General features: G+C 36.1%; 4 protein-coding genes across 5 annotated transcripts; all 4 read right to left on the reverse strand.

Moving 5' to 3' along the window:
- Nucleotides 1–778: 778 nt before the first annotated feature.
- Nucleotides 779–3509, reverse strand: LOC133871106 (ankyrin repeat-containing protein BDA1). The gene is made up of 2 exons (XM_062308470.1): nucleotides 2908–3509; nucleotides 779–1635 (listed from the first exon to the last, which is right to left on the reverse strand). Exons 1-2 carry the CDS (start codon nucleotides 3481–3483, stop codon nucleotides 907–909), a joined length of 1305 nt encoding a protein of 434 aa, XP_062164454.1. The 5' UTR covers nucleotides 3484–3509; the 3' UTR covers nucleotides 779–906.
- A 1536-nt stretch (nucleotides 3510–5045) lies between these two features.
- On the reverse strand, nucleotides 5046–11568 carry LOC133871827 (uncharacterized). Its single transcript, XM_062309261.1, has 8 exons — nucleotides 11167–11568; nucleotides 10770–10909; nucleotides 10515–10614; nucleotides 10274–10372; nucleotides 7502–7849; nucleotides 6098–6190; nucleotides 5808–6014; nucleotides 5046–5650 (listed from the first exon to the last, which is right to left on the reverse strand). The coding sequence occupies exons 1-8, from the start codon at nucleotides 11494–11496 to the stop codon at nucleotides 5387–5389; spliced, it is 1581 nt and encodes a 526-aa protein (XP_062165245.1). The 5' UTR covers nucleotides 11497–11568; the 3' UTR covers nucleotides 5046–5386.
- Nucleotides 11569–13113: 1545 nt separating this feature from the next.
- Nucleotides 13114–16702, reverse strand: LOC133871027 (light-harvesting complex-like protein 3 isotype 1, chloroplastic). 2 transcript variants are annotated; one of them, XM_062308366.1, is made up of 4 exons: nucleotides 16177–16702; nucleotides 15890–16027; nucleotides 15282–15562; nucleotides 13114–13277 (listed from the first exon to the last, which is right to left on the reverse strand). In XM_062308366.1, exons 1-3 carry the CDS (start codon nucleotides 16514–16516, stop codon nucleotides 15294–15296), a joined length of 747 nt encoding a protein of 248 aa, XP_062164350.1. In that variant the 5' UTR covers nucleotides 16517–16702; the 3' UTR covers nucleotides 13114–13277; nucleotides 15282–15293. The 2 variants fall into 2 exon arrangements, with proteins under 2 accessions (XP_062164350.1, XP_062164348.1); XM_062308364.1 differs by lacking the exon at nucleotides 13114–13277 and having other exon boundaries at nucleotides 15196–15562.
- A 206-nt stretch (nucleotides 16703–16908) lies between these two features.
- On the reverse strand, nucleotides 16909–20844 carry LOC133871026 (glutamate dehydrogenase 2). Its single transcript, XM_062308363.1, has 9 exons — nucleotides 20583–20844; nucleotides 20357–20470; nucleotides 18860–19081; nucleotides 18676–18750; nucleotides 18423–18539; nucleotides 18059–18309; nucleotides 17687–17762; nucleotides 17521–17607; nucleotides 16909–17400 (listed from the first exon to the last, which is right to left on the reverse strand). The coding sequence occupies exons 1-9, from the start codon at nucleotides 20688–20690 to the stop codon at nucleotides 17215–17217; spliced, it is 1236 nt and encodes a 411-aa protein (XP_062164347.1). The 5' UTR covers nucleotides 20691–20844; the 3' UTR covers nucleotides 16909–17214.
- Nucleotides 20845–24717: the final 3873 nt, after the last annotated feature.

Genomic DNA, 24717 nt, shown 5'->3' on the forward strand with positions numbered 1-24717 from the left:
AAGAAAATATTTTTTCTGGATGATTGCAAAATCAATCTATGTAATTGGCCTAAATTACAAATCACTCTTGTGGTATAAAAATAATTTAGAAGTCATCAAAGTAAACCAAAATAACAATTTAATTTTGCAGTCAAAACACTTGACAGATTCCTTAGTGTCCATGTCAGCACCAATAAAATGATAACATGTGTCACTGTTTGAAAAAAATAAAAATAAAAATGTAAAATTAGTTCATGTGGTTTACTTGATTCACAATTAACTCTATGTGATATTAAAATGAATTCAGAGGTCCTTATGATATTCGAAAAAATACAAATCACTCATTTCAGTCAAATTTCGTCAATACACTTGAAGAATTCTGTTAGTTTGTCACGTCAGCGCTAATAAAATGACGACATTTGTCATTGTTACTAAGTGTGTGTATATGTATATATAAAGCTAAAAAGTTAGAAAAATTAAAAACTTTAAAAAATAAAATTTTTTAATTTAACTTTACAGATTTTTTTTTTTGTTTATAAAAAATAGTTTTTTTATTAATTTTTTATTTTAGTTTTTAGGAGAATAATGGTATTATCGGAAAATGTGGCATTTTTGGCAGAACATGGTAGTTTGTTAAGTCACTTTAATACACTTGAAAATTTATGAAGCTATTTTAAAATCGTCTGTTAGTTAAAGGTTTTTTTTTTTTAATATATTTTTCCCTTCTAAATGGAACGTTTGTAGTATTACATATATTATACTCTATTACGTTTACATACTACAATTATTGAATCGTATATTTATAAAACTTATTTTTATACATATATTAATAAATACGAATATATATTCGAGCAAGTGTACAGAAGGAGCCGAGCCGAGCCGAGCCAAGCCGAGTCAGGCCGAACTTATATACCCTATAGCTAAGTGCTAGCATCCAGAACTTGATATACGCGAATTTCTATGCTTCCATATAAGCTGTCTTACCCCCCTGGCAACAGGCCGTACCAATGAAGGCAAAACTGAAGTAAAGATAGTTACGTAGAGCTTTAGGCGATTGGGTGCAATTGTAACCACCGCAATACTGTAGGTGGCGAACATGGCGAGCATACTGATCTGAAGCTCGGAATGCATAGGAAAATTGGCGGTGAGGATGTTGATCATGAAAAGAGACACAGAAAACCCAACAGAGTTGAAAAACATGAAGAATAAAAACGTAACTTCGCTATTATAACCCATAATCGACTGCCCTCTGAACTCGCCATCCTGCCAAACGCCGCCGGGGGGACTCAACCCGACTTGGTACGTTGCGGTCGCCACTAGAACGGATATAACAAGCAGGGAATTTCGAGCATTGCTGGGAGAATCTCGACCCTTTTTGAACTTGAAATACTCCTCCAAATTCTTGGGTTGCACAAGAGAGGTTCTTGATGCTGCGAAGGAAGCAGCAGCTGCAGGAGTAGTGTGTATATTGTGACTATCGCCTCTTCTTGCGCTAATGGCTCCTACAGTACTACCTCTAAGGATCTCCTCGATTTCTCTATCGCCAGCTTCGCTTGGGAAAATCTTTAGCAGGTCAAGCGCAGTTAGACCGCTCTGGTTGACGGCATTTATTTCCAGTGCAATTACGGCTTCATTGTGAATCAACAACTCTATCACCTGCAGTATTTTCAAATTTTGACATTTATAAATGAAATAAGTAAGCTCAAAAGGAGGATCGATCCTAGCACGAGAGTAAATGATTTTTGAGCATCCAAAACTCTAAAAACTCGACTTTCAATTCCTATAAAACCCTAAAAATCCTAAGAGAAGTCGCGTCTCCGGCCTCTAGAAGTGTTAGAGAGAGAAAGAGAAGAGAAATTCTGATTCAAAAAGAAAAAAAAAAGTGGAGAAATTCTGGTCAAACATATATATAGTTGATCAGGATAGCTACAATATTTTTGATTATCTTGAGAGCCACATATTGCATAGTTTTAGGTGTTGTTCTATTGATTAATGCTACAGCCTGGAATTGGGATACGTAGATGGGGTTGACCAAATTAAAAAATAAAGCAAAGCTCAAGATTGCTCAGTGAGGAGGGCTTTCCTGTTAAGCTTCTATCTATTAACTGTTAAATAAAGCCAATTATTATATTGGTCAATAAGCAATCTATTTTTAAAACATACCACCATGAAAATGACCAATTAAATTTGGGGTCAGTCGAAGATATTCCTAATTAAATAGATTAAGCCACTATAAAAATCTCATCAAGAATGAGTTTTGGCCATATATAGTTTATGTATCCAACTTCATTATCCATTACATCATATATAAATCTGGCGGGATTTGTAGAAGATGCAGGCAACCTCATCAAGCCCCGCGGAACTTCCTAATTAAACACAATAAAATATGAAAAAAATTCGCTTACTATTTCCATTCTTCTATTATTTTTACAATCATATTTTTAAATTTTAAAAAGTACTGTCAATTTAGTGTATATATTCATTTTTTAATTTTTTTTTCCAATTTTACCCTTCTTTTAGGATTTATTCCCTTAAATCCAATAAAAGTTTCAAAATACCCATATTTATTTTTGTAAAAAAATAAAAAAAAAATAAAAAAAAAATATTCAAACATGGGTATTTTTGGAAATTCTGTTAAATTCTGACCAATTCCTAACTCGATCATTGCAATTTTTTTTCTCTTTTTTTTTTTTTTTTTCCCTAAAAAGTATGTACTATTTTAGGAATTTATATACCCATCCGTTAGGATTTAACAAAAAATTCTGATGGATTGGTGAAATTTATTTTTAAAAAAAAAATTAAGATAAATAAAATAAATTAACATTTTTTAAAATTTATGAATATGATTGTAAAATTGATAAAAGATAAGAACGGTGGAAAAGTGGAGCTTTCTCGCCGAATAATGAATCATAAAACGTAAGTACTCACCGGGCGTTGCTTCTTCCAGGCTGCTACGTGAAGAACTGTATTCCCTTGCTCATCCTTGCAATTCACGATATCCTTGATCTTCATCTCCCTGACCCATTCTACCAGAACTTTGACTGCTTCAAACTGGCTGTGCTTCACAGCAAGGTGCAAAGCAGTCTCCCCATTCACAGTCACGTCTCCAACACACTCTGGACAAGCCAAAAGCATGTCAGCTATTACCTCAACCCTTCCTTTAACAGCTGCGTAATGAAGAGGAGTCTTCTTCTCTCTGATCCCCTCTAAGCGGCAGAGATTTCCATCAACTTTCAGCAGCTCTCTGACGATCTCCAAGTGTCCGTTGGCCGATGCCACGTGCATGGGGCTAAGACCATCTTGATTCACTTCTTTTGCAAAGTCTGGTTTCGACCGTAGGATCTCCCTGACAAACTCAACGTGGCCGGCCATGCAAGCAATATGTAAGGGATTCTCGGCAGAAGCCATCGCAACAGAATGGAGGATGAGGGGGTTTTCTGTAAGAATTTGGTGCAACTGTTGGACATTCCCTGTTTCAGCTGCCTCAAACAGCCTCCTATCCATCAGGGTGGAAGATGTACGCGAAGTTATTTTCTATAGAGTTGAAGAAAATAGTTCCGCTACAAGAAGGAATAGATGCCTCCCAGCTCCCACCTAGAAAAGAAAAAATAAATAAATAAATAAAAAAAAAAAAAAAAAAAAAAAAAAAAAACTAGACTATTTGACTATTGTAAAAAATTATTAATGTCATTTGTCAGCCAAAGCCATTGGCAGAAGTAAGGCCAGCGCGCGCGTCCTTGTAAAGGTAGGTTAGGTGACGGTCCTTGCGACCAATATTTATCAAAGGTGCCTTATTAATAATTATGAGTTGACTTAATTGCATTAAATGAAAGTAGAAAGGAGTGGTGGAGCGGCCAGAGCCTATTTGGAATTGTGTTATCAAGCTTAAAAATTACTTCTCACACCTAAAAGGTTGGTTTGTTTGATAGAAAAAAAAATATTTGGTTCCATTCTTCAATACATATATCTTTTCTCTATTTTCATACAAGAGATGTGCAAATTCACAATTAAATATGAGACTCACGTGTATGTGTTCCATAAATTCAGTGATGATTTTAAAAAAGATACGTACAAGAGATTTGTTGAAAAATGAAACTAAACATTTCTTTTTCTACCTCTTGGCCTTCTCTTGGCTGTCAAATTATATTATAGTTTTTATTGTTAGAAATTTAGAATTAAATGTGGCCTAATTAACAATCACGGGGAATTTTGGAAGGAAAATGTTAGATTTACAACACTAATACAACAACTGCACAACAACCCCTCACATGAAGGTGGGTCCCACACACTGGGGCCCACCCTCATGTGAGGGGTTATTGTATTGGTATTGTGTAAGAATCAAATCCTATTTTTAAAAGTTTAAAGAGTATGCATTATATGATCTGTGAGAATGATATTGATATGTACATTGAATTTATTAATGGGCAATATGACCAAAGCCACGTCCGCTAAAGGGCTTAATATACAATTCATCAATTCTAAAAATTCCCTATTTAAATGTATCACATAATAGAGTCTCTCAGTTTTCCAACATATATTTTTGGTATTTTATAATGGATGAAGAACCCATAGCATTGGGGGTGCGGGAAAATTCCAATACCACCCGCGGCCAACCCTTTATTTATTTATTTTTTTTTTAAAGGAGATATGTTGATATGGCGGTGCTAACATGAATGCACTAAACCATATGGAGCACTAATTTGGCACCTTGTGATAATCTAACAATGCTTACATGGAAATAGTACACATGGCGCAATGCGATTTGACCAGTTGGTTTTTTGGTACACATGGCAAACGGCTCACGTACGGAACTGGACGAAATGAGTAATTTTATACCGTCACAAAACTCAATAATTGAAAAACCTAAAAGACTGAAATTATACACACCAAAACCACATGGACCAAATTTTGGATTTAACCCTAATTCTTTCTTCATTCTGGCAGAGACAAGAGGGGCAACTGGGTTCTAATTGTCATGCCACAATAAAAATGAAAGAACTGTTGCCTACTTGGTGTTTGATCTTCTTACAAATGATATGTTTCTATTTGGAAAAAATACACATATCTTCCTCAAACTACTAAAAAATGTCAATGTTCCAAAGAAGTCAAAGTGCTGAATGTCGAGAATTTTTACAAATTCAACATAATGAAACATTTCAACAACTGTCTTCAATCGAATTATTTGAATTGTGTATCACATTCAACAACTCTCACAAATCAGGAAACTTAATCTCATGTAATCACGTTGACTTTTATGCATTTTCGTAATAAGAAAGTGCTATGGAACTGAAACTTTTGAATATAACTCAAAACGGAAGACTTTCACTAACCTATCGACAAAAAAAAATGTAGAATAAAAAATCAGGGGGCACTGTCCACCCCCGAATCCACTCCCTCACTACCAAAATTATAGGCCTGGTATGGATTCAAGATTGTATTTTTGAGAAGCGGAAGCTTCACCTGGGTGACCCTCTTGCAATTTTGGTTCCTTTATGGCACCAAGGGCTTGTAAATATGCGGAGGAGGCATTACGATTTGATGAAGGGCCAGGATTGCTAATTCTGCTGGCAAGGAACCGGCGAATCAAGCCCCGGAGGAATGGAGCCATGGTGTCTGGTTCATAATCTAAATAGTACATGATTCCTCCCATACACATACAAAATAAAAACACCTGTCACAGTGGAAAAGTGTCCATTTTAGGTGTCTGGTGTAATATAAAATCAATGTTTCAGTTCATTAAGTCTTCAATAGGAATATTTGCTTTCTAAAACAATGCAAAAAATGCTTTCAGAAGAATCATAACAGCAAGGTAAGAAAGTTGGCAATACCTCAGCATTCCTAATATCTGGAAGCAGCTGGCGGTTCACTAAGATATACCACAATGACTCTCCGGCCCGTGGAAGAACATATAAAGCAAGTTCACTTCGTCTAGCTTTTTTCTCCAATAATACAGAAAGAGCAGATATTCCGCCTGCGATCCAATATACAAGCTTGTGGTCTTTTGATGCAACTTTTCTATGCGTACATATCACTCCCTTGCATTGCCCAAGCATTAAAACTAAGAACATGGTCATGCCGATTTAACCAAAGATTTGGATAATAATTAAGAGACAACTACCTGGAAAAGTCCAACAAAAGCTGACAGAAATGCTGTTGAGCGAACAGCCCCCTTGACAGCAAGCCAGCAGGTACTAGCAGGAGCATCCATGAACTGAAAAGGCATCATGTAACTAAAATTAATAACAATAATTCATTAACAACAATATTTCCAGAGACGTAGCATGTTATCCATGGCTAGTTTAAATTAAAATAAATCCCTCTCAATTTCAAGATAACGCAGAAACTACGGTTCATTGCATTAAAATGAAGTTTGTTTTTGTCCTGGTTCCTAGTCATCAATATATAGCACATCTAAACCAGTTATCACAGAAACATACCACGTAATACATGTATAAAATGAATTCAACATAAGGAACACGGAAGTTTGTATTAGCAGGAATATCAGAATTGTTATGCCTTTATTAAAAGAGATGATATCCTGAAGAGAAAGTCATTCTAAGTCTATTTGGACAACCAAATGTATGTGTACCAAGCCGTACCTAGTGCTTGATCTTGGGAAAAGAAATGCCAATTCTCAGGCACAAGATGTATGGAATAATAGTAAATGCACAACGTATATTTGCTTTCCTATCATTTGTTCGTGGTACATTAAGCACATATGCAAAGAAGGAACAGAAATTACACAGACACCAACAGTCATATAGATAAGCCACTTACTAAGAAAACTAGGAACAGGAAAGTTCTAAGGTGTTGGAAATAAGTTAAATGAAACCGACAATACAGGACTCCACTACTTGGACCAAAACCCAACAACTAAAAAGCAATCATCCGGTCTGACCGAAAATATATATATATATATAATCAACAAGAACAAAAGTTATCATATAAATTTTATTTTTTTTGATAAGTAAGAAGATTTTATTAATTTCCGAATAGAATTCAAGAATTTATAATTAGAGATTTTTAATGAAAGTAGACACTTTTTACCATTATATTTCCAATAATATCACTAATTGTGACATTCTTTATGCGGCAGCAATGGACAAAGCACAATTCTAAAACTCAGGAAAAATCTCATTTCCACTATAACATACATGGAGTTACTTTGCTGTATTTCAGTGGAGGTTCAGAAAGAACAGAACTAAAACATAAATGCAATCTTTATCCATGTAGCATAAAAAGTATCTTTATCACCATCAGTACGGCCAAAAAGAATGGAGGTAGTTGTGGTGCAGTTGTACGTTATTGACCAATAATGTCCATGAAGACAGTTATGAACAAAAACAGATGGCTGGTAGTATTGATGAAGGTGGTGCTGTAAATTGAAGTATTGATGGTAATGTGGTAACATCCATGTAGATGGAGATGGCAGTAATGGTAATGTCAATGAAAAAACACGTGGTGATTGTGCTATTAGAGATCAAGGTAGTGCCAAAAGAAACAACTTGAGTGAAGAAAGTACCTTTTGAAGGTGCAAAACAACATATGGTACAAAGGTCAAAGAGAAGTAAAGTGGAAATGTTTTCCTGAATGTAGCTGATGTTGCATTTGCATTGTGCACTAAACACGAATTTGCATCTGGATGAATAACAGAACAAGGAATAATGGATGGAAACTCTTCCATCTTTACATAGTTGGAATTCATTTTGTCAGATAAGTAAGCAGAGAGTGAGACCACATCCACAGGGAAACCTCTACAGCTGTCCCTTACAGCCTTGTATACAGGCTGCGCAACTGGACCAGTCTTCTGGATGAAGTCTTGATATGATTTCGGCAAGCTCTCAGGACGCATTACAAAGGAATACATAACCTGAAATGAGTTCATCAACCGATAAGATATGAGGAAGATATAAACATAACTTACTAATGGATATTTTGACAGAACACTAGTAAGCATGGAGTTAAGAAATTCCAATCAAATTCTGATAAGGTGTTAACATGTTAAAAGGACCACAATTTCAATATGTTCATGTAGGTGAATGAATGAATGATACTGCAGCGCAAATATTAATGTGCACCAGCTTAAAAGTAAGTAAATACTACAAAACAAGCCAATTGAGCTTGCCAATGAGCCGTAACTCAAAGAGCACATCCTCTTCCACAAATAGGGTGGAGGATGAAGTAATGGGTTCAAAACCCGCTAGGTGTGTATGTAGCTAGCCTAATCAATCAAGAAGGTATTTACTGGTTTGCATCACAAATAGGGGAAGAGACATTCATTTCACCTCACATATTCTATACCAAGCAAAACAGCATTCAAGGAATCACAGACCTTATACTTTAATATTATCCGAAAAACACAAGTGCACACACAGAGAGAGCAACGCAACAATGAAAAAGGGATATTGCTACTTTATCTGTCTAGCCTCAAATTTCCGCAATTTTGAAATTTATTATAAGGCACTCACATGAAATATCTGAGCAAGTCCTACTCTATCTTACACTTGAGTCACAAGTAAACAGTTAACCGAGTGGAACTTAGGATTATATCAGTGGAAAATATGCTGAACAGATTAAGATTGGGGTCTTTGGCTTTAGAGTCATCAGATTTTTTACGTGCAGTGGGTGATAGAAATTTCCTAGAATTCTTGGTATATTTTTGTTTTCAGCCTATTATATTTTGATTATTGGTCTAGGACAGCCTAATAGTTTGTAAGATTTCTAGCTTTGTTTTTTTTAATATTATCAAAAAAAGGACTTTGATCAATAAAATTGTGAGTCTTCTAACCCTGCAATTCTACAATTCTAATATTCAATTTAAGGATACTATTCATGGATCCCATAATAGTCGTTGATTCCTTAATTGCAGCCCCAAACTATACATGCAGACATGCTTATACCTTTTACAAACCCTAGCACCACATATATTCCCGTCCTTCACCAACATATAACCATGGAAACCAACCTTCAAGAAAACACCATAAGTTCTGTTTCCTGCACCATGTTTCTATGCAATTCTTCAACTTCTTGTCTCTGAAGCCCACAGAAATCTAACAACATTTAAACCAGATGTCCTACACCCTTTTCTATGTATTTCCAAAACCTAAAATACATGCTTTCCAAACCCATGCACGCCAGTTAAGTAATAGTAGAATGGTTTTATCTATTTTACAGCACTACCATTAGGGCCTGTTTAGTAAAGCTTTTGGCAGCCAGACGGCTGCTTTCTAGAGCAAAAGTAGCCAAAAAACATGGCAGGCTGCATCTAGGAAAGCAGCTCCTGCCTTGTGGCAGATTTTGAGAAGCAGCCAGGAGGCTGTGATCCAGAGCTACTTTCCAAGCAGCAAGCCCCTAGGTTAATGAATTATTCTTGAATGATCAAATTTGTTTGTATTATTTCTTCCAAAATTCCCATGATAACTCTTTTCATTTTTTCTGCAATCATTCCAAGAAATGCGTGTTGGTCATCTTATACATTCATAACACATTTACAACAATATCTACCAAAAACTCGACAAAGCATTTGAGCTGCATATAGCTGCTTATGCAACACATTTATCAGACAAGCTTTTAGCCAAAAACAACAGCAGCTTCTTCACAGTAACCTTTTGCAAAGCTACAGGATTACCAAACTGGCCCTTAGTTCTTTTCCTCTTGTATCCAGTTTAGATTGCAACTTATCAACTCGACTCATAAAAGTTCTTGTTCCACACTTGTTCACCAAGCATAAGCAGACACAAACTTGCTCACTAACTTCATCCATATCCTTTATGAATAGTTGTCTTCTTCTCTTTCCTTCTTACACAGAAAATCTTCATCAACTGTTTGATGCTCCCAACTTTAAATCTGCCTTATTCAGCTTAGCATTCATTTATTTATCTCAAGTCTCAACATTTGGATCCAACTTAGGCAGAAATCATGGACAATTTTTTGCTAAATCACCCAACACTCAATTTCATAACAGCATGGCTGGCTGTATGCCTGTCTATTAAATATCCCCTCCTATAGGATAGAGATAGGCTGGTCGCACAGCATTAGTCTACTTCATCCATCACAAACAAATTCCATGGGCAACATGAACTCTATCCTGCTTAGGTATAATACTGTCAAAGCAACAATACTAGTCACTATTTGGCACGACTTGATCAACAATCATAAATAATTTTGTTCTTCTAGTTAAAAGCTATCCCACTGGCAATTGTATAGTGCATGGAGGTGGGTAGGCATAACGGATTTGAAATTTTTTTTCTCAAGTCAATTACAGCTTCGCAAGTCAAAATGAACATTATGGTACCTGGGCACATGCTAAAGCAAAGAGCAAAGAATCGCCATGCCTCCAATGGCTTCCCCAAAGGTGAAACTTGTTCTTAGACTTTGCAGAATTATAAGCACACTGATAGGATAAGAAAACAACCATTAGACTGGTGTGCTTGCACACAAGCACACACACAAGCAAAAGAAAACAAAAGACTAATTCTGATTGCTTCAGAGGGCATGTCAAAACCAATTAGACTGTACGCCATTTGTTCACGTACCTGGCCTACCCTGGCCAAAAGATATAGAGCAAGTGTGCGCCTACGGTTAGAATCCTCTAGCGCTAAAATAGACAACCCGGAGACTGAACCTGCTAAAATGCTGCTCCATCATCACCTTAAACAAAGTCATAAACGAGGAATATGCATTATCATGACTCAATAACTTCAAGACGTTGCAAAGTAAACCAAAAGACGTACCAAGAATGACTCAAAATTGAAATAAGGTAAATAATCGTATTCTCTGTGCATACTTACGCATTCAATGGCGTCTCTTTCTTCCTCAACTTTCTCAACAAACATCTAAGGGCATGATAAGACCCAGTGAAGCCACCAAAAAATAAACCAATTCGGCATGCTTCCTCTCTTACTATTAGATCTTTTTCTGAGACAAGTTGCTGCAAAAAAAAAAAAAAAAGCGTCCTCACACATACAAATATACAACAACAATTGATGGATTATAGTATTCTAGATTTCCTTTTTCTCTTTTTCACAGCAATCAACAAGATCAGCATTGTTACTTCAAATTTGTAGCATTTCTTTCTAATTCTAAAACCCTAATTCCAACCAATTTCATCACCGATCACTCACAAGCCTATTCAATCCACAACAACAACAACAACTACAACAAGAAAAGGAAACAGATAATGCCGACCTTGAGATCGAGGAGGGAGGAGTAGGACTGGCGGCGGGCGAGCTTGAAAGCGCGGAGGAGGATGCCAATGCCGACGCGGACGCCGTAGGAGAGGAGGAAGCTCTGGCAGAGGTTTCCGATGGCGTTGGCCACGCACGACGTTTCGGCGGCGTGGTCGCATGGCGGACAGTGCTGCTGCTGCTGTTGGTTCTGGTGCGGCCCACGCGCGGCCCCGGCCTTGCGCTGCCGGCGCTGGAGCTCCTCGATGGCCTCGCGCAGCCTGTCCTCCGCCTCCCGAAGCCGCCCCTCGGCGTCCACGTTGTCCTGGAGCGGCGGCGACGCTGATGCCATTTGACACGAGAACTAAAGAATGAGAGTTTGGTACCTGTAAGAGAGAGGAGGTTTTATACTTTTATTGGTCCGTTGGAGCCTGGAGGAAGAGAATTTTTTTTATTTTTTATTTTCTAATCGAGAAAAAGGAAGTTATGTAATGGGAGTTCTGTTATTGCGTTGGTGACATCACAGCATTGTCATCCACGCCATGACATGGCCCGCCTCTCATAGGTAAAGAGAGGGCCACTGTTTTTAAGACAATTTAGAAGTCTCGTTCGATCAAAGATTGGATATCGTTTGACCGAGACAGCATCTCCATCTGTCATGGGACTCATGGCCTTAAAGATGAGATCGGACGACGAAGATTTAATAATCTCGACCTTCTGAGTAGTTGAGCTCATTCGACGGAGATGACATCTCCATGACGTAGCCCTCACGTGAGTTGGGGAGGTAAAAATTGTGGGAGGGGGAGGTCCCGACACCTCCCTTTTTTTGGTGGTGATTTCCTCCTAGCCTTTTTAAGGTGAATGAGAGTTTTTCAGCTGTTAGGGCTGTGGAGTTTTTTGTCCCTCTGAACTAGATTCAATAGTTGTTTACGTCCTCTTAATCCTTTTAGGGCTATGAAGCTTTGTTTGTCGGTTTTTTTCCCTCAAAAGTCGTCCAATCACCTTGCTGCCTGAGCTAATCGATAAATCTAAACCAATCGGCTCTACCGCCACCGAGATTACCACCATAATCACTGCCACGCACCGCCCAGAGGTTCTACCAACTTCAACCACGTGCCGCCACAATCCTCCAACCACTTCAACAGTCATACCATCAGACAGATCTACCGCAGACCGTTCCGCCCATGCCCAAAACACCACCTTCCAACCAGCCACACGCCACCAAAAGTCTCTGCGTGTCTCTCTCACGCGCTGCCGCCACTTTCTGTCAATCATCTTCCACCGTATAGATCAAATCCGGGATCAGAATCCATAGAATCTATCCAGTGACGGCAAATCTCCCGACGGCAGCTCTGTGTTTGGGTGCTTTTGTTTATGTTTTTCTTTATTTGTTTTTCTGTTGATCCTTTGGCAGTTTGCTCTAATTATTAGATCAAATCCTAGTCATTGCTTTTTAGCTTAGAATGTGTGAGCTACTCTTAGTTCAAGCAAATGTTTATGTCTATGTAGATGCATCATTATGTTTTGCTAGGTTTCTTTGTAGCAATTGTCTATAATAGTTTGAGTCCGTCTTGACTCAGTTTGGTTGTACACCAATTCCGGTTGTAACTTGTAGAACCATCTGTTTGGTCTTTGATTAATGAAAAGTTTAATTTTTTCTTTAAAAAAGAAAAAAGAATTTATCTTATTTTAACAACTTTTATAATTGAAAATGTTTGCTTAATAGTCCCCGGCCATAGAGAATGAAAGATTTAAAATAGGATGAATCAATTTATTAATAGAATAGCATGACTTTGATTTTTCTATCTAATTCAACCGTCGACATAATTTTGTAATGGAAAACAATTTATTTTAAAGAACAAAAAAAAAAAACAGATTATTAAGCATATTAAGTTCAAAATGCTTTAACTGAATCTCAAATTAAGTTTCTCAACTCAGAAAAATCAAAAGGATATTATTTCTTTGCAAGACTAAATATATCATCATTTCTAAAGGATTTATAGGCATCCAAGTCGGCAATGCCACAAATCAATGGAGGAGTTTTTAGTGGCTGTCATTGCTGAAGCCACCTGGAAATAGTATAGCCCCTCATGAACTTTATCCTGTCCAATCGTCCCCTTTCGTTGACAGGTCCTGAAAAAATCATTGAGTAGAAGAGAAAATCAGTACTAGGCATTTGCTAGTTGACTAACAGATAAAATTAAGGTTAAATTTGAATGATGGTATAAAGAAAACATTCTCTAGTTTAATGGTGGATGAAAGATGAACAGTCCCAATCTATGTAATAGATGCAAGACATAAACATGCCAACTTTACATTTCAGTCATCAAGTATTTCATTTAAGTCTCCTTATTGTTCACTTCTTCAAGGCATGCGTATTATGAAACTCGAACCAGCCAACATGCATCTTTAAGGCATGGGTTATGAGACTTGAACCAGCCAACCAACATCCACTAGCGTCATTCGAAGAATGAACAAAAAAAGGGTTAACGTTTAGGTAGGATGATAGATGGATGTAGTCCAATGGCTAATGCTCTGCCAGCTTCTTGTAGACTGAACTCTCATCTATTTAGGCTTTGAGTGGTTTTTGGGTGGGATGGTAGAATTTGTCTTCACCACTAGTGGCAACGAAATTATTGGTAATTTTCAAGGGGGAAGGAAGGTCTCCTCTCATTCCAATCATTTAGTGCCTGCGGTGAGGCGCAACCTACAACAAACAAAGGGGGAAAGCTTGCTTGCTATATATATAGCCCGATTGTTCTGGGGACAACGACAACAAAAATGAAGAATCACTAAAAAGTAACAAAAATGCTATACTAGAACATTTAGGATTGCGAGTCATTTGTTTGACTCATTTTTTAAATTTTGTTTATTTTTTTGTATTTTTTTTTTCGATTTAGGCATGATGTTAGGGAACTAATCCCTTTTTCGGTTTTCGATTTTCCCACTCTCTCTTCCTTTCAAATTAGGAGTGGTAAAGATCCTCACATACAACCATTTTTCCTATTTAATTAACATTTAGGGCCCGCTTGGCAACCTCTCCACCCTTATTTTCTTTTTCTTTTTTTCTCTAAAAAAAAAAGTGAGTCAATCTCTACACTTTCTCTCTAACATATCACATCAATCACTTTGTATTACTAAAACTTTATTTCACATTGCAAATCCAATGCCTCGAGCATCTCTTGTAAATGCTCTAAACCCTCTATATTTTGTATATTTAATAGTTACGAGGCAAAAATCACTTTCAGTATCTTGTTTTCTCTTTATTTAAAGCAAATATATTGCTTTGAAGGAAATTTTATTCACTCCCTGATAATTCATTGCTTTTATAATTACATTCCTAAAATTTAAAAACTTTCAATGCTGGGTATCTAAATTTAAAAACTTTGCAATGGTACCTCTATCGTTAGGGTTTAAGATTAAATAAGACGGTAAAGTGGTGAAATGAATCTTATACTCCTATAAAATTTTTAGAATCACAAAATTACCTTAATTAAATAATTATTTAAAAAATAAAAAAAAAATTGACCCATGCCATGGCCAAGCTTGTGCCAGTTAATTTTTTTTTTTTTAAAAAAAAAATGTGTATTTTGGGAATTTTCACGTCGTCCATTAGGATTTAACAAAAAAGTCTAAATGGAAAAGTGAAATTGCAAAATTTTTAAACTTAAATACCTGACACTAAGAATTTTTAAACTTTAGGAGTGTGATTACAAAAGCTATGAAAGATCAGGCAAGCACTATAGCTTATGTATTCTTTTTTTAATCATTTTTCTCTCTCTCTCTTTTTTTTTTTCTTTTTTTTTTTTTCTTTTTTCCTACAGTTATTTTTCTCTCTTTTCTCTTCGTGGTTAAATAAAAAAAAATATTTGAAGTAAAAAGTAGTAGGTAACGTGATGGGTTGACCGTCCGATTTAACAATGTTGATTAACGAAAGAAGGGTAACGGTATGAAAATGGTAGTTTCATGCTCTCTTTTAGTCGAGGTATCAATTCGTGATGGCATGTTAGCAATGATCGGTAGTTGATGGGAGAAAAGGTAATTACCCTATAAAAAAGGCAAGTAAATGCATATCATTGCTGGAGATACTCTTAATAGTCGTAACTTTTCTAACAATATATGGTCAAGTTCATTTACTTGGAAGGCAAACTAAATTCTCTTCCCAGTTTGCTCCAAAGCACCGGTGCTTTCATTTTTGTCTTGCCACGATGCTTGCCATTGCTTGTCATAGAAGGTAGCCTCATCTGCTAGCCTTTTCAGGGTGTCAAAATCTTGGGTTCGCCTGAAGAGTATCACAGAGATGACCGTCACGAAGAGCCCTGCCTTGCATACGAAATTGCCAGTTTGGCCAACCACATCAAGCCCGGTTAATGCATCAACTAAGTATGCCATGAAGAATCCCACCATTGCAGCTCGACCTACAAGAAAGATGCAATGAACGTTATTACATCACTACTTATTTTAAAAGTTTAAGCTGATAGAAAAATATTGATTTAATTAATATTTTAACACTTATCTTCACGTGTAAGTTCAAACTTTCTCTTAATAAGTAAGACTCAACACGTAACATATATAATTGAAATAGGAGGTAAATAACGAAGATAATGTTTGAATTCAAGACGTCTGCTCTGATACCATGTTAAATCAACACTTGTTCTAAAAGTTTAAGCTGATAAAAAATAATTGATTTAATCATTTAATTAATATTATAACAAATATCATGTGCTAAAGGTTTGGCTTATAACCATTGAGCAGCTCGGCTTCTGGGAGATAGGATCTAATCAGCCATGCCCACCAAGGAATAATAGAACTCCTAAAGAGCACTGGCTCTTGGTTTGTTGCTGCTTCTGGGTACAATTCAAGAAACTTCCTTCTCCTAGCTTCTGCAAGACCAACGCATGTGAAATATGCAATGTAATTGTTTGTCAGACTCTGAAGCCTGAAAATTTTGCTTCATTTGTGATAGATGAAAAAATAGTTAATACATATCTTTCTTTCTTTTTCTTTCTGAACATCAGAGAGAGAGCCTTACCTGCAAGAATCACACCATCCCAATCAATTTTCCCATCCTTAACAAACATATTTAGATCCCACGTCCCATTCTTCCATCGCTCATCAGCAAATTTTGGAGCAGAAGGATCTGTCTCCAAACCGTTTTCAACTCCATCTATGGCATTCTTTGATTTATTAATGTCTAAAGCAGACCTCCCATGGTGTTCTGCCATATTCAAACCTTTTTGGCCTTCGACATCCAGAGTAACATAGGTTGCCTGCTTGGGCTTTGGAGGTCCTGGTTGAGGCTGCTGTTTCTTGGTGACATGGTGTGAACTGCATGCTATGTGCAATGAGGCAGTAATGGCAACAGAAGCCATGGCTGTTCTAAGAAAGCTCTTCCTCTAGCCCTTGTTTTGGCCTTTTTCTTCTTTTCTGGTATCTTTTCTTTTTCAATTTACTGCTTTAGATGGGCTTAATAGATAAGAAGTAGGGAAGATGGAAGAAACCCATGCTTTGAAATAAAAAAAGCTTATCTTCCTTCCCCTGTTTTCTGTCAGTGAAGTTATGGGCAAACTATTTTATCTGTACCCTTCTCACATTTTTAAACTTTAAAGTGTTTTACAGAATAGGCATTATCTATGAAAATGGAGCTGCCAAATGAAATCAGTGTCCTTTATTGTACAGAATTTCCAAGGCCAGCCTGACTTTTAGTTGTGAAGGTAAAATTGATAATAAGTTAACCTGGAGTTCCCTTTACTCTGACAATCAATTTAGTAGAAAGAAATATTGTTCACCATTAAAATGTGCCTGAAGATAGGCAATTCAGTCTTAAACAAAAACGAAAATGATAACAAGAATAATGATGACTAACCCATCTTCCAAACAACTTGGTGGTAAGAAATTATGTTGCTCAATAAAACAAATCCCCCTTGATGATTAAGGAAATTTGAACAAATATAAGACTTTGCAGGAGGCAAGAATAGCTTTCAATCATACTTTCTTCTGCTGTGATTAGGGATAAATTTAGAGATAAAAGAGGGGAAAATGGAAAATCAGAAGACTGAAAGGAAGCTGTTTATGCTTCCCAACCCCGTAAAACGGTGGCTCGTGCAACCCGGTTAACCCCTAGCGTGAAGGCACCCATCCGAAGATTGCAATCATGTGACTTGCACATACCCTTGACTTTGTGAAAAGCTCTAGTCATGTACCTCTTAAGTTCTGCATTTACCTTCTCTTCATCCCACATAAATCCTTGAATGTTCTGCGAAAAAAGAATTGCAACATGTATACTCCTTAAATGCAATGAAATTCATTGAGGATATAAGCCCTGATTAGACATATATCAGAGATTCAATGGAGAGAACAGATCTCTTTTTGTTACCTGAACCCACTCGAAATAGCTGACGGTGACGCCTCCGGCATTTGCATATATGTCAGGGAGTATTATAACTCCTTTCTTGGATAGAATCTGCACTAATATAGTCTCATGTATCAGAACCTAACTTCTCACAACATATTGGTCTGAAAAAATAAAAATGCGACTTTACCTCATCTGCTTCTGGATCGGTAGGATGGTTTGCTGCCTCAATTATGAATTTGGCCTTCACGTCTGCAGCATTTTCCCTTCAAAGGAGAAACAATGGAATTTAGGCAAAATGATTTGGGATCCAGTAAGTCAGAAAATTTAGCAAAAAAGCACACAAGTTTTGGTGCTGATCTTAAAAGTACATAGAAGTGAAGCCTACAGCTTGATTTTTTCTAGCATTTCTCAAACGATAAAAGACCCTTAATCCCACTATTCCCATACCCACGATGGGGTTCAGGCAACCTTTACAAGGGAGAGAAATACCACTTGAGAGTATGCAGTACAGTAGAAAAATACAAGGTGAGGAAGAAATTTTTTGGCAAAATGTTCAAACCTGTTCAAAACTCCACCTAAAGCACATGGGATGAGAACGTCGCAGTCATGTACGAGCAGTTCATTAGGATCCATCGCATCTCCACCATTGAAATCTTTTAGACTGCCAGAGCTTTCTTTATGCTTAAGCAATTCTGCTATATCAATTCCATTCGGGTTATGAATTGCACCAGTGATGTCACTTACTGCAATGACTTTACCACCTTTCTCCTGAATTAGCCTAGCCGCCCAAGAACCAACGTTTCCAAATCCCTAGGCAATTCATTCACAATAGTACAGCTTCAGAAGATGGTGAAGTATTTTGACTATGAATGCATTTTTAAATAAAATGAGGATTGAAAATCAAACCCAAATGTCAAATCTACCTGAATAACAAATCTCAGACCCTTAATTGACTGTCCATACTCAGCAAGTAAAGCTTCTGTTGCATATACAACACCACGCCCAGTTGCAGCATCCCTACCCAGTGATCCACCAAGGTCCTAAAAAAATCGAAAGTATGGCTATGAGTGAGAGAGAGAGAGAGAGAGAGACAGAGAGAGATGTTTGTTTCCAATCTTCTGTAGCATCTATCCTCAATCAAAAAAGAGTCTCGAATTTTCAGTCTTAAGTACTTACTATGGGCTTTCCTGTCACAATAGCTGGTGAGTGACCATGAAATTTTGAGTACTCATCCAAAATCCATGCCATAGTCTGTACAAAGAGATTTTAGACATTTTAGGGAGAAGGGAAATCAGCTCCATGAAATTGAGAATAGTGTGAAAATTCTAGATTCATATAACAGTCAGCAAGGTCAGAAAACCTGAGCATTAGTGCCCATGTCTGGAGCAGGAACGTCGGTATGAATTCCAATGAGATCATGGATTTTCTGAGTAAAGACACGAGTGAGACGCTCTAACTCACTCATACTTAAATCCTTAGGGTTGCATCCAATCCCACCCTTTGCTCCTCCATATGGAATTTCTACTACAGCAGTCTTCCAAGTCATTAGTTGAGCCAGTGCATTCACTTCATCAGGGTCAACCTTTTTAAAACAGACATATCATAAGTCCACAGAGAGAATTGGGATTTTCATATACCGATCCAATTCTACAGTTCACTTTTTCATCAAGATTGATCACGGGAAGAAAGTAAATAATATGTAGATTGGCTGCATAAAGCAGGGGTAAGACCGGGCAGTAGTCATGCAAATCCAGAAGATTGGTGCATGCATTCAGGGGCGGAATCAGGATTTTGTGTGAAGAGGGTCTGAACTCCCATAAATAAATAAGCACATAGATGCATATAGTCTCTCCATGTACGTGCACGCACGTTTATGTAAAATAAAAACAGAAAAGTTTTAAATTTAATTTTATACTATGTGATAAGTGATAAATATATAAAAAAATTACATATCATAAGTCATAAGCGTTCTAACATAGAAATATCAGAGTAAAAATCTGTCATATGAGGGCCGGGGGCTAGAAACTTTATATTTGACGGAGCCAAAGTATGAAAAGTAATATTTTTCTTAAGGGTTTTAAATAGCAGTCATCCAAGCTACGCATTAAACACAAAAAGTCCTCTCACTTAATTTGGACATCAGATGACTTGAAAGGAGAATATCAGGTTTGTGAAGGCTTGGAACCATGCAGGGCATCAAGATGCTTTCTATCTTGCCTCATTAATTTCAACTGCATAGCTAGACCAAGCTAGTTTCTGATAGCAAACCACAAAAGCAAATTCTTCCAAGCCATCAACCTTTACGAAAGGGCAAATGCCACGTACTTTTAAGTGTTCACTCCCTGACGTGGCAATGAAATTCACCATTAGATATCTTTTGTTATTTCATCCAATTGTGAATTTTACTGCCATCTCAAAAAGTGAGCACTTTGAAAGTATGTGTAGCACTCGTCTTACGAAATATGCAGTTTTAATGAAATTTTATCAAAGTGATTAACAAACTAGGTCAAATTAGTTTTCCGCATCATCTGCCAAAACACACTATCCAGCACCTTTCCATTTGCAAAGTGCATCCAAAAAGACACCCTTTACATACTTTAGTTTATTTATTATACCTATCTATGTGTTGGGAATTTGAGGTGGTTAAGTACGCTTTTAGTGGCATAATTTAAAGTATCCATAAATTAAATGAAAAAGAAGGTTTCTGATGACCTAAAATCCCAACCAAAAAAAAAAAAAGCAGAAGAAGAAAACCCAGAACCCAAAAGCAATTTTCATGGGAAACAAACAAAAATTTGAACAGAGACAAAACGACAAAATCCAAGCATCAACAGAAAGGGAAAAGGTGACCCCATACCTCAGGATGATATCTGACCCCACCCTTCATGGGCCCACGTGCATTGTCATGTTGCACTCTGAAGCCAACGAACGACACGAGACTCCCGTCGTCCTTGGGGATCGTGCACTCCACCTAATCAAACAACAACCCAGCAAAACGGATCAAAGTTTCTAACTTTCTGGGGGGGAAAAAGTTCTCGCGAAAAAAACAAAACCCATGAACTGAAAGCTAACAAATTTCCAACCTTGATCTCCCTGAAGGGGATCAGGAGGCTCTTTTCAATCTTTGAGTCCAACCCAAGTAAACGTGCCGCATGGCGGAAATTACGGTTCGTCGCGGCGAGAGCGTTCATTATCGGACGGCTAGGAAATTTGAGAGCAGAGGAAGAAAGATTGGCTTAGAAAGAAAGAAAGCGAAAGAAAATCTTGGAGAAAAAACTTAGCGAGAGTGAATGAAAGATTGGAGTGAACAAGAATGAATGAGCGGTGTGGTGTGGGATGGTGTGGAGTGGTAGGATATATATATATATATATACACACAATGTATTTGGCTTGAATTGGTGAATAATGATGGATATGGAGTGAGTTTGACAGGTAAACGTGTTATGACAAGCTAATTAGATGGGATGTTTCCTAGTTACCGTGCTTTAACTACTTTTTCATATTATTTGTTTTAAAAAAATAATACAAATAAATTACTTAAAACATGTTAAGTAAACTGAGATATTGCTTGAAATAAATTTTCTTTGTTTTGGGTTAAATTAAGAGTATTTATTTTATGATCCATAATAAATTTTACAGGTAAATATATTTATAAATTTGTTAGGCACGCAAATACAATGCAAGATATATTTATTGGCAATTTTTTTAGAAAAATATTTACAATTTGATTGCTTTTTTTTTTTTTTTTACTAAAAAAAATATAAAATGTCATATCAGCATAGAAAAATTTAAAAAGGATATTAGAAAGAGTTTTAACATTTTTTTTTTTTAAAACCCTATTGATGTTTTTAAATTTAATCTTAAAGTACCAAGAAGGGATTTGTCATATTAAAATTAAGAAGAATTCATGCTATCATTGAATTAACTTTTCAACCTCAAAGCTTCGGAACATATGCTGAAGCCTGAAGGTAAATTCTAAAGCAAATCGTGATCTTTCTTTTTAAAATTTCGGTATGGTTTTTTCTTCCTTTTTGTGGGTGAAGAGAACAGAACATGGTTGGTTAAGGGTAGGAGTCAAAGTAAAGCCATCCATTGTGGACGCTGAATAGATTCGATGGGACAGACGTACTGGGAAGATGATCTCGACCGGTCACAGGCCAGGAGGATCTTAACCAATGGCCAATGAGTGCTTTTCCCACGTGGCTTGACGGTGACGCGGCGCGCCGTCCATGTGTTCATCACGTACTCCGCTCGCCGCGTTTGATGACGTGGACCAAGAGATGAGCGTGCCAGCTTAACTCTGACCAGCAAAAAATATTAAAAAAAAAAAAAAAACAAAACAAAACAAATAAGAAACAGGTGGCATGGTGGCGCCCCGCCACGTCAGGCCTTACGATCTTATCCTGGCTCTTCGTTAAACTGAATCGTCACCTGTCTCCTCCTAAAATTTATTGGCCGGGCACCTAACCACCAAATCCGTCCTTCTAAATTCAGCTTTGCACTCTCAACATATTGGCCTGTGTTTGGTGACACCTCTTCCATTTACTTTTTGAGTAATTTAATACACTACACATTAGTTTTACTCCATTTTTATTGAAAATGAGAGGACCTGTCACGTTAGCTTTTAAAAAAACAATAAAAAAATTAAAGTGTTATCTATAAAAAATTAAAGCTAATAATAATAATTAAAGTATAATATATAACATTACCTGTTAATACAAAAGCTGATGACACTGTCACATCAGCCCAATGAAATAGAAGTAAAATATAAATATAATATCTAACGCTACTTGTTATCTTTACTTCTTTTTCTTTAGAATAATGTCCGTTATATATGGCATAATTATCTCATTCTGCTGACAAGGTACTGTCAATCCATCCATATATCAATCATTGTTAAAAGAAAAACAAATTCAATAATAAATTAACAATGCCACGTTAACGTAATAATAATGATGACCGATGAGATAGTGGTAAATATTGTATATAATATTGCTAATTTCTTTATTGAAGGGGATTATATATATATATATATATTTAATTATTCATCATTAATGGGTAGCTTTGAATTATATATATATATACTATTTATAGATAGATGAGACTGATATTCACGTGGATAAATACAGCACTTATTTGTAAACACGAGCATTAATTATTATTATAATCAATACCTCATTCCGGCTTCGTGCATGCACAGGCATTGCCAACTTAAGTTGACTCAATTTTGGTCGGTATTATGACGGGGTGACGTGGACATGTGCTGTAGCTACTAACTAACTAGCTAGCTAGCATATGTTCCTTATCTATATTATCTTCTCTTTCTTAATTAATTTTCCCTTTCTAATAGAAAAATGCTAATTACTTTACAAGTATAGTTTACAGAATTTTCTACTAATTGATATATTATAATAATAATTAAGTACAAGCACTTTATTCTTTTACCCAATTAAACCTTTGCAATAATAACGAACCCTAAACTACCAAATATTGTAATTAATTATGTATATAATCCTCCAACTATGTACAGAACTTGTGAGTTGTGACAAATAATTGTTCATAGACCATATATAAGCTAGCCAATCCCACGTACGTACGCTGTCAATTTAATGGAAGGAAAATCACGTGTAGCCCGGTCATGCCAAATCGCAGATTAATTAATCCGCTATCAAGTGAACCACCCCCGGCCACCATGGCAGAACCACGGGGGTGGTCTGAATTGAAGCAAGCCACATAGGGACCGGATCGGAGTACATAGACACTCGGTGTTTTGCATGAAGAATATCTGAGAAAGTGAGAGACGACCACATGCGGGCTTTGAGGAGAAAAGGGAATGAATGGTTGTCGAGTAGAGTCGCAAAACGTTGTTGCATGAGATTTGATATCGTAAAGAGATATAAATTGTTCTGGGTAAGAGGCGAAGAGCTATGAGAGTAGGCTCTTTTAAAAAATGAAATTCCAATCAAAGATATTTGTACAGTTGTTTTTTTTTTTTTTTTTTTTCTAAGACTAATTTTCTAGATATTCGCAATTTTAAATATTTTTTAAAATATTCGCACACCCAAACAAACTCTAATTAATGATCATAATAAGAAAAGTTACATTTTTGTGGGCTTTCTCTTGAGTGTGACTCATCATGGTTATGGTAGTGTAAGAATCCTTTACTTTTCCTTGTTTTAGATTAGTGGGACTCTAATCTAAACAACCTCTTGCAATAACAACCAATTAGTGTCACGTGTCTTGCACCACTATATCTACCTTTTCAAAAGGGAAACATTTTTTGTTAGAATATATTAATAAAATGCTTGAGAAGTAAAAGAAAAGTAGTTTAGTCCAAAAATAATTATAACTCTTTTTAGCTTATTTCAAAACTTAGGCTTCTTTCTGCATTTGAATGTTCGATGTTTGAAATCAGAATTCAATTTTTATTTGGTGCACGAATTTCAAGATTTGATTTTGTGAGATAAAATTAGAAAAAATTGAATAAAATATGATTTATTTAAAAAAAATTGAATAAAATATGATTTGTTTTTAAAAAAAAAACAAATATTGTAGCAAGTAGAAAACGTTTTCTACTTGCATCCAAAAAGACCAAACATTCAAAACTGTTTTTTTATTTATCTTTATATCACATCAAAATGTTTTTTTTTAACATAAGGAAAAAATAAAAATAAAAAAAATTAACAAACATACTCTTAATCTATTTAAAAGTGAAAGTTCATACTTTTTCAATATCCTACATTATTCTTAATAAGTTTTAAAAATCAAACAAGATTCTTATCAAACGTCTTAACTCCTGTTTAATAAAAGTAGTAAACATAGGTATATTATCAATAGTTTTTTTTTTTTTTTTAATAAAGGAGCCCGGATTCTTCATTTTATTGGTGCAATTGAGCCAAATAATATTTAATAAAAAAAGGAAAAACAAAACAAAGATTGTTTCAAAGAAAATTATTATATCTCTATCTTTTCAATAATAATTATATTATTTTAAATCGTGTTATCTATTTTTGGATCCTCTCCAAAAAAGCAAGTGTCTAAACAAGTAAACATGTAATAAGGCGCGAAAAAAAAAAAAGCAACGTAAAAGAAGTACTGTTGAAGACATGTTGGAAGCGTGAAGTTATGTTAGTATTACGTAGTTGATAAGAAACCAGAACATGATGATGATGATGAGGATGAGGCCAGTTTATCCAGCCATTTAGATACAAAGCATGA

This window comes from Alnus glutinosa, chromosome 6 (assembly GCF_958979055.1).
Source record: "Alnus glutinosa chromosome 6, dhAlnGlut1.1, whole genome shotgun sequence".
NCBI classification, from domain to species: domain Eukaryota; kingdom Viridiplantae; phylum Streptophyta; class Magnoliopsida; order Fagales; family Betulaceae; genus Alnus; species Alnus glutinosa.

Excerpts from the sequence above, each read along its gene's own strand:
- LOC133871106 (XM_062308470.1), bottom strand. The coding sequence starts at position 3,483 with ATGGATAGGAGGCTGTTTGAGGCAGCTGAAACAGGGAATGTCCAACAG. Across the intron at positions 1,636-2,907 it reads CCTGGAAGAAGCAACGCCCG|GTGATAGAGTTGTTGATTCA; the intron begins GTGAGTACTTAC and ends AAAATACTGCAG.
- LOC133871027 (XM_062308366.1), bottom strand. The coding sequence starts at position 16,516 with ATGGCTTCTGTTGCCATTACTGCCTCATTGCACATAGCATGCAGTTCA. Across the intron at positions 16,028-16,176 it reads GGATGGTGTGATTCTTGCAG|AAGCTAGGAGAAGGAAGTTT; the intron begins GTAAGGCTCTCT and ends TTGGTCTTGCAG. Across the intron at positions 15,563-15,889 it reads AGAAGCCGAGCTGCTCAATG|GTCGAGCTGCAATGGTGGGA; the intron begins GTTATAAGCCAA and ends TCTTTCTTGTAG.
- LOC133871827 (XM_062309261.1), bottom strand. The coding sequence starts at position 11,496 with ATGGCATCAGCGTCGCCGCCGCTCCAGGACAACGTGGACGCCGAGGGG. Across the intron at positions 10,615-10,769 it reads AAAGAGACGCCATTGAATGC|CATTTTAGCAGGTTCAGTCT; the intron begins GTAAGTATGCAC and ends ATGATGGAGCAG. Across the intron at positions 7,850-10,273 it reads TTGCTTTAGCATGTGCCCAG|GTTATGTATTCCTTTGTAAT; the intron begins GTACCATAATGT and ends AACTCATTTCAG.
- LOC133871026 (XM_062308363.1), bottom strand. The coding sequence starts at position 20,690 with ATGAACGCTCTCGCCGCGACGAACCGTAATTTCCGCCATGCGGCACGT. Across the intron at positions 20,471-20,582 it reads TCCCCTTCAGGGAGATCAAG|GTGGAGTGCACGATCCCCAA; the intron begins GTTGGAAATTTG and ends TTGTTTGATTAG. Across the intron at positions 18,751-18,859 it reads ACATGGGCACTAATGCTCAG|ACTATGGCATGGATTTTGGA; the intron begins GTTTTCTGACCT and ends CTCTTTGTACAG.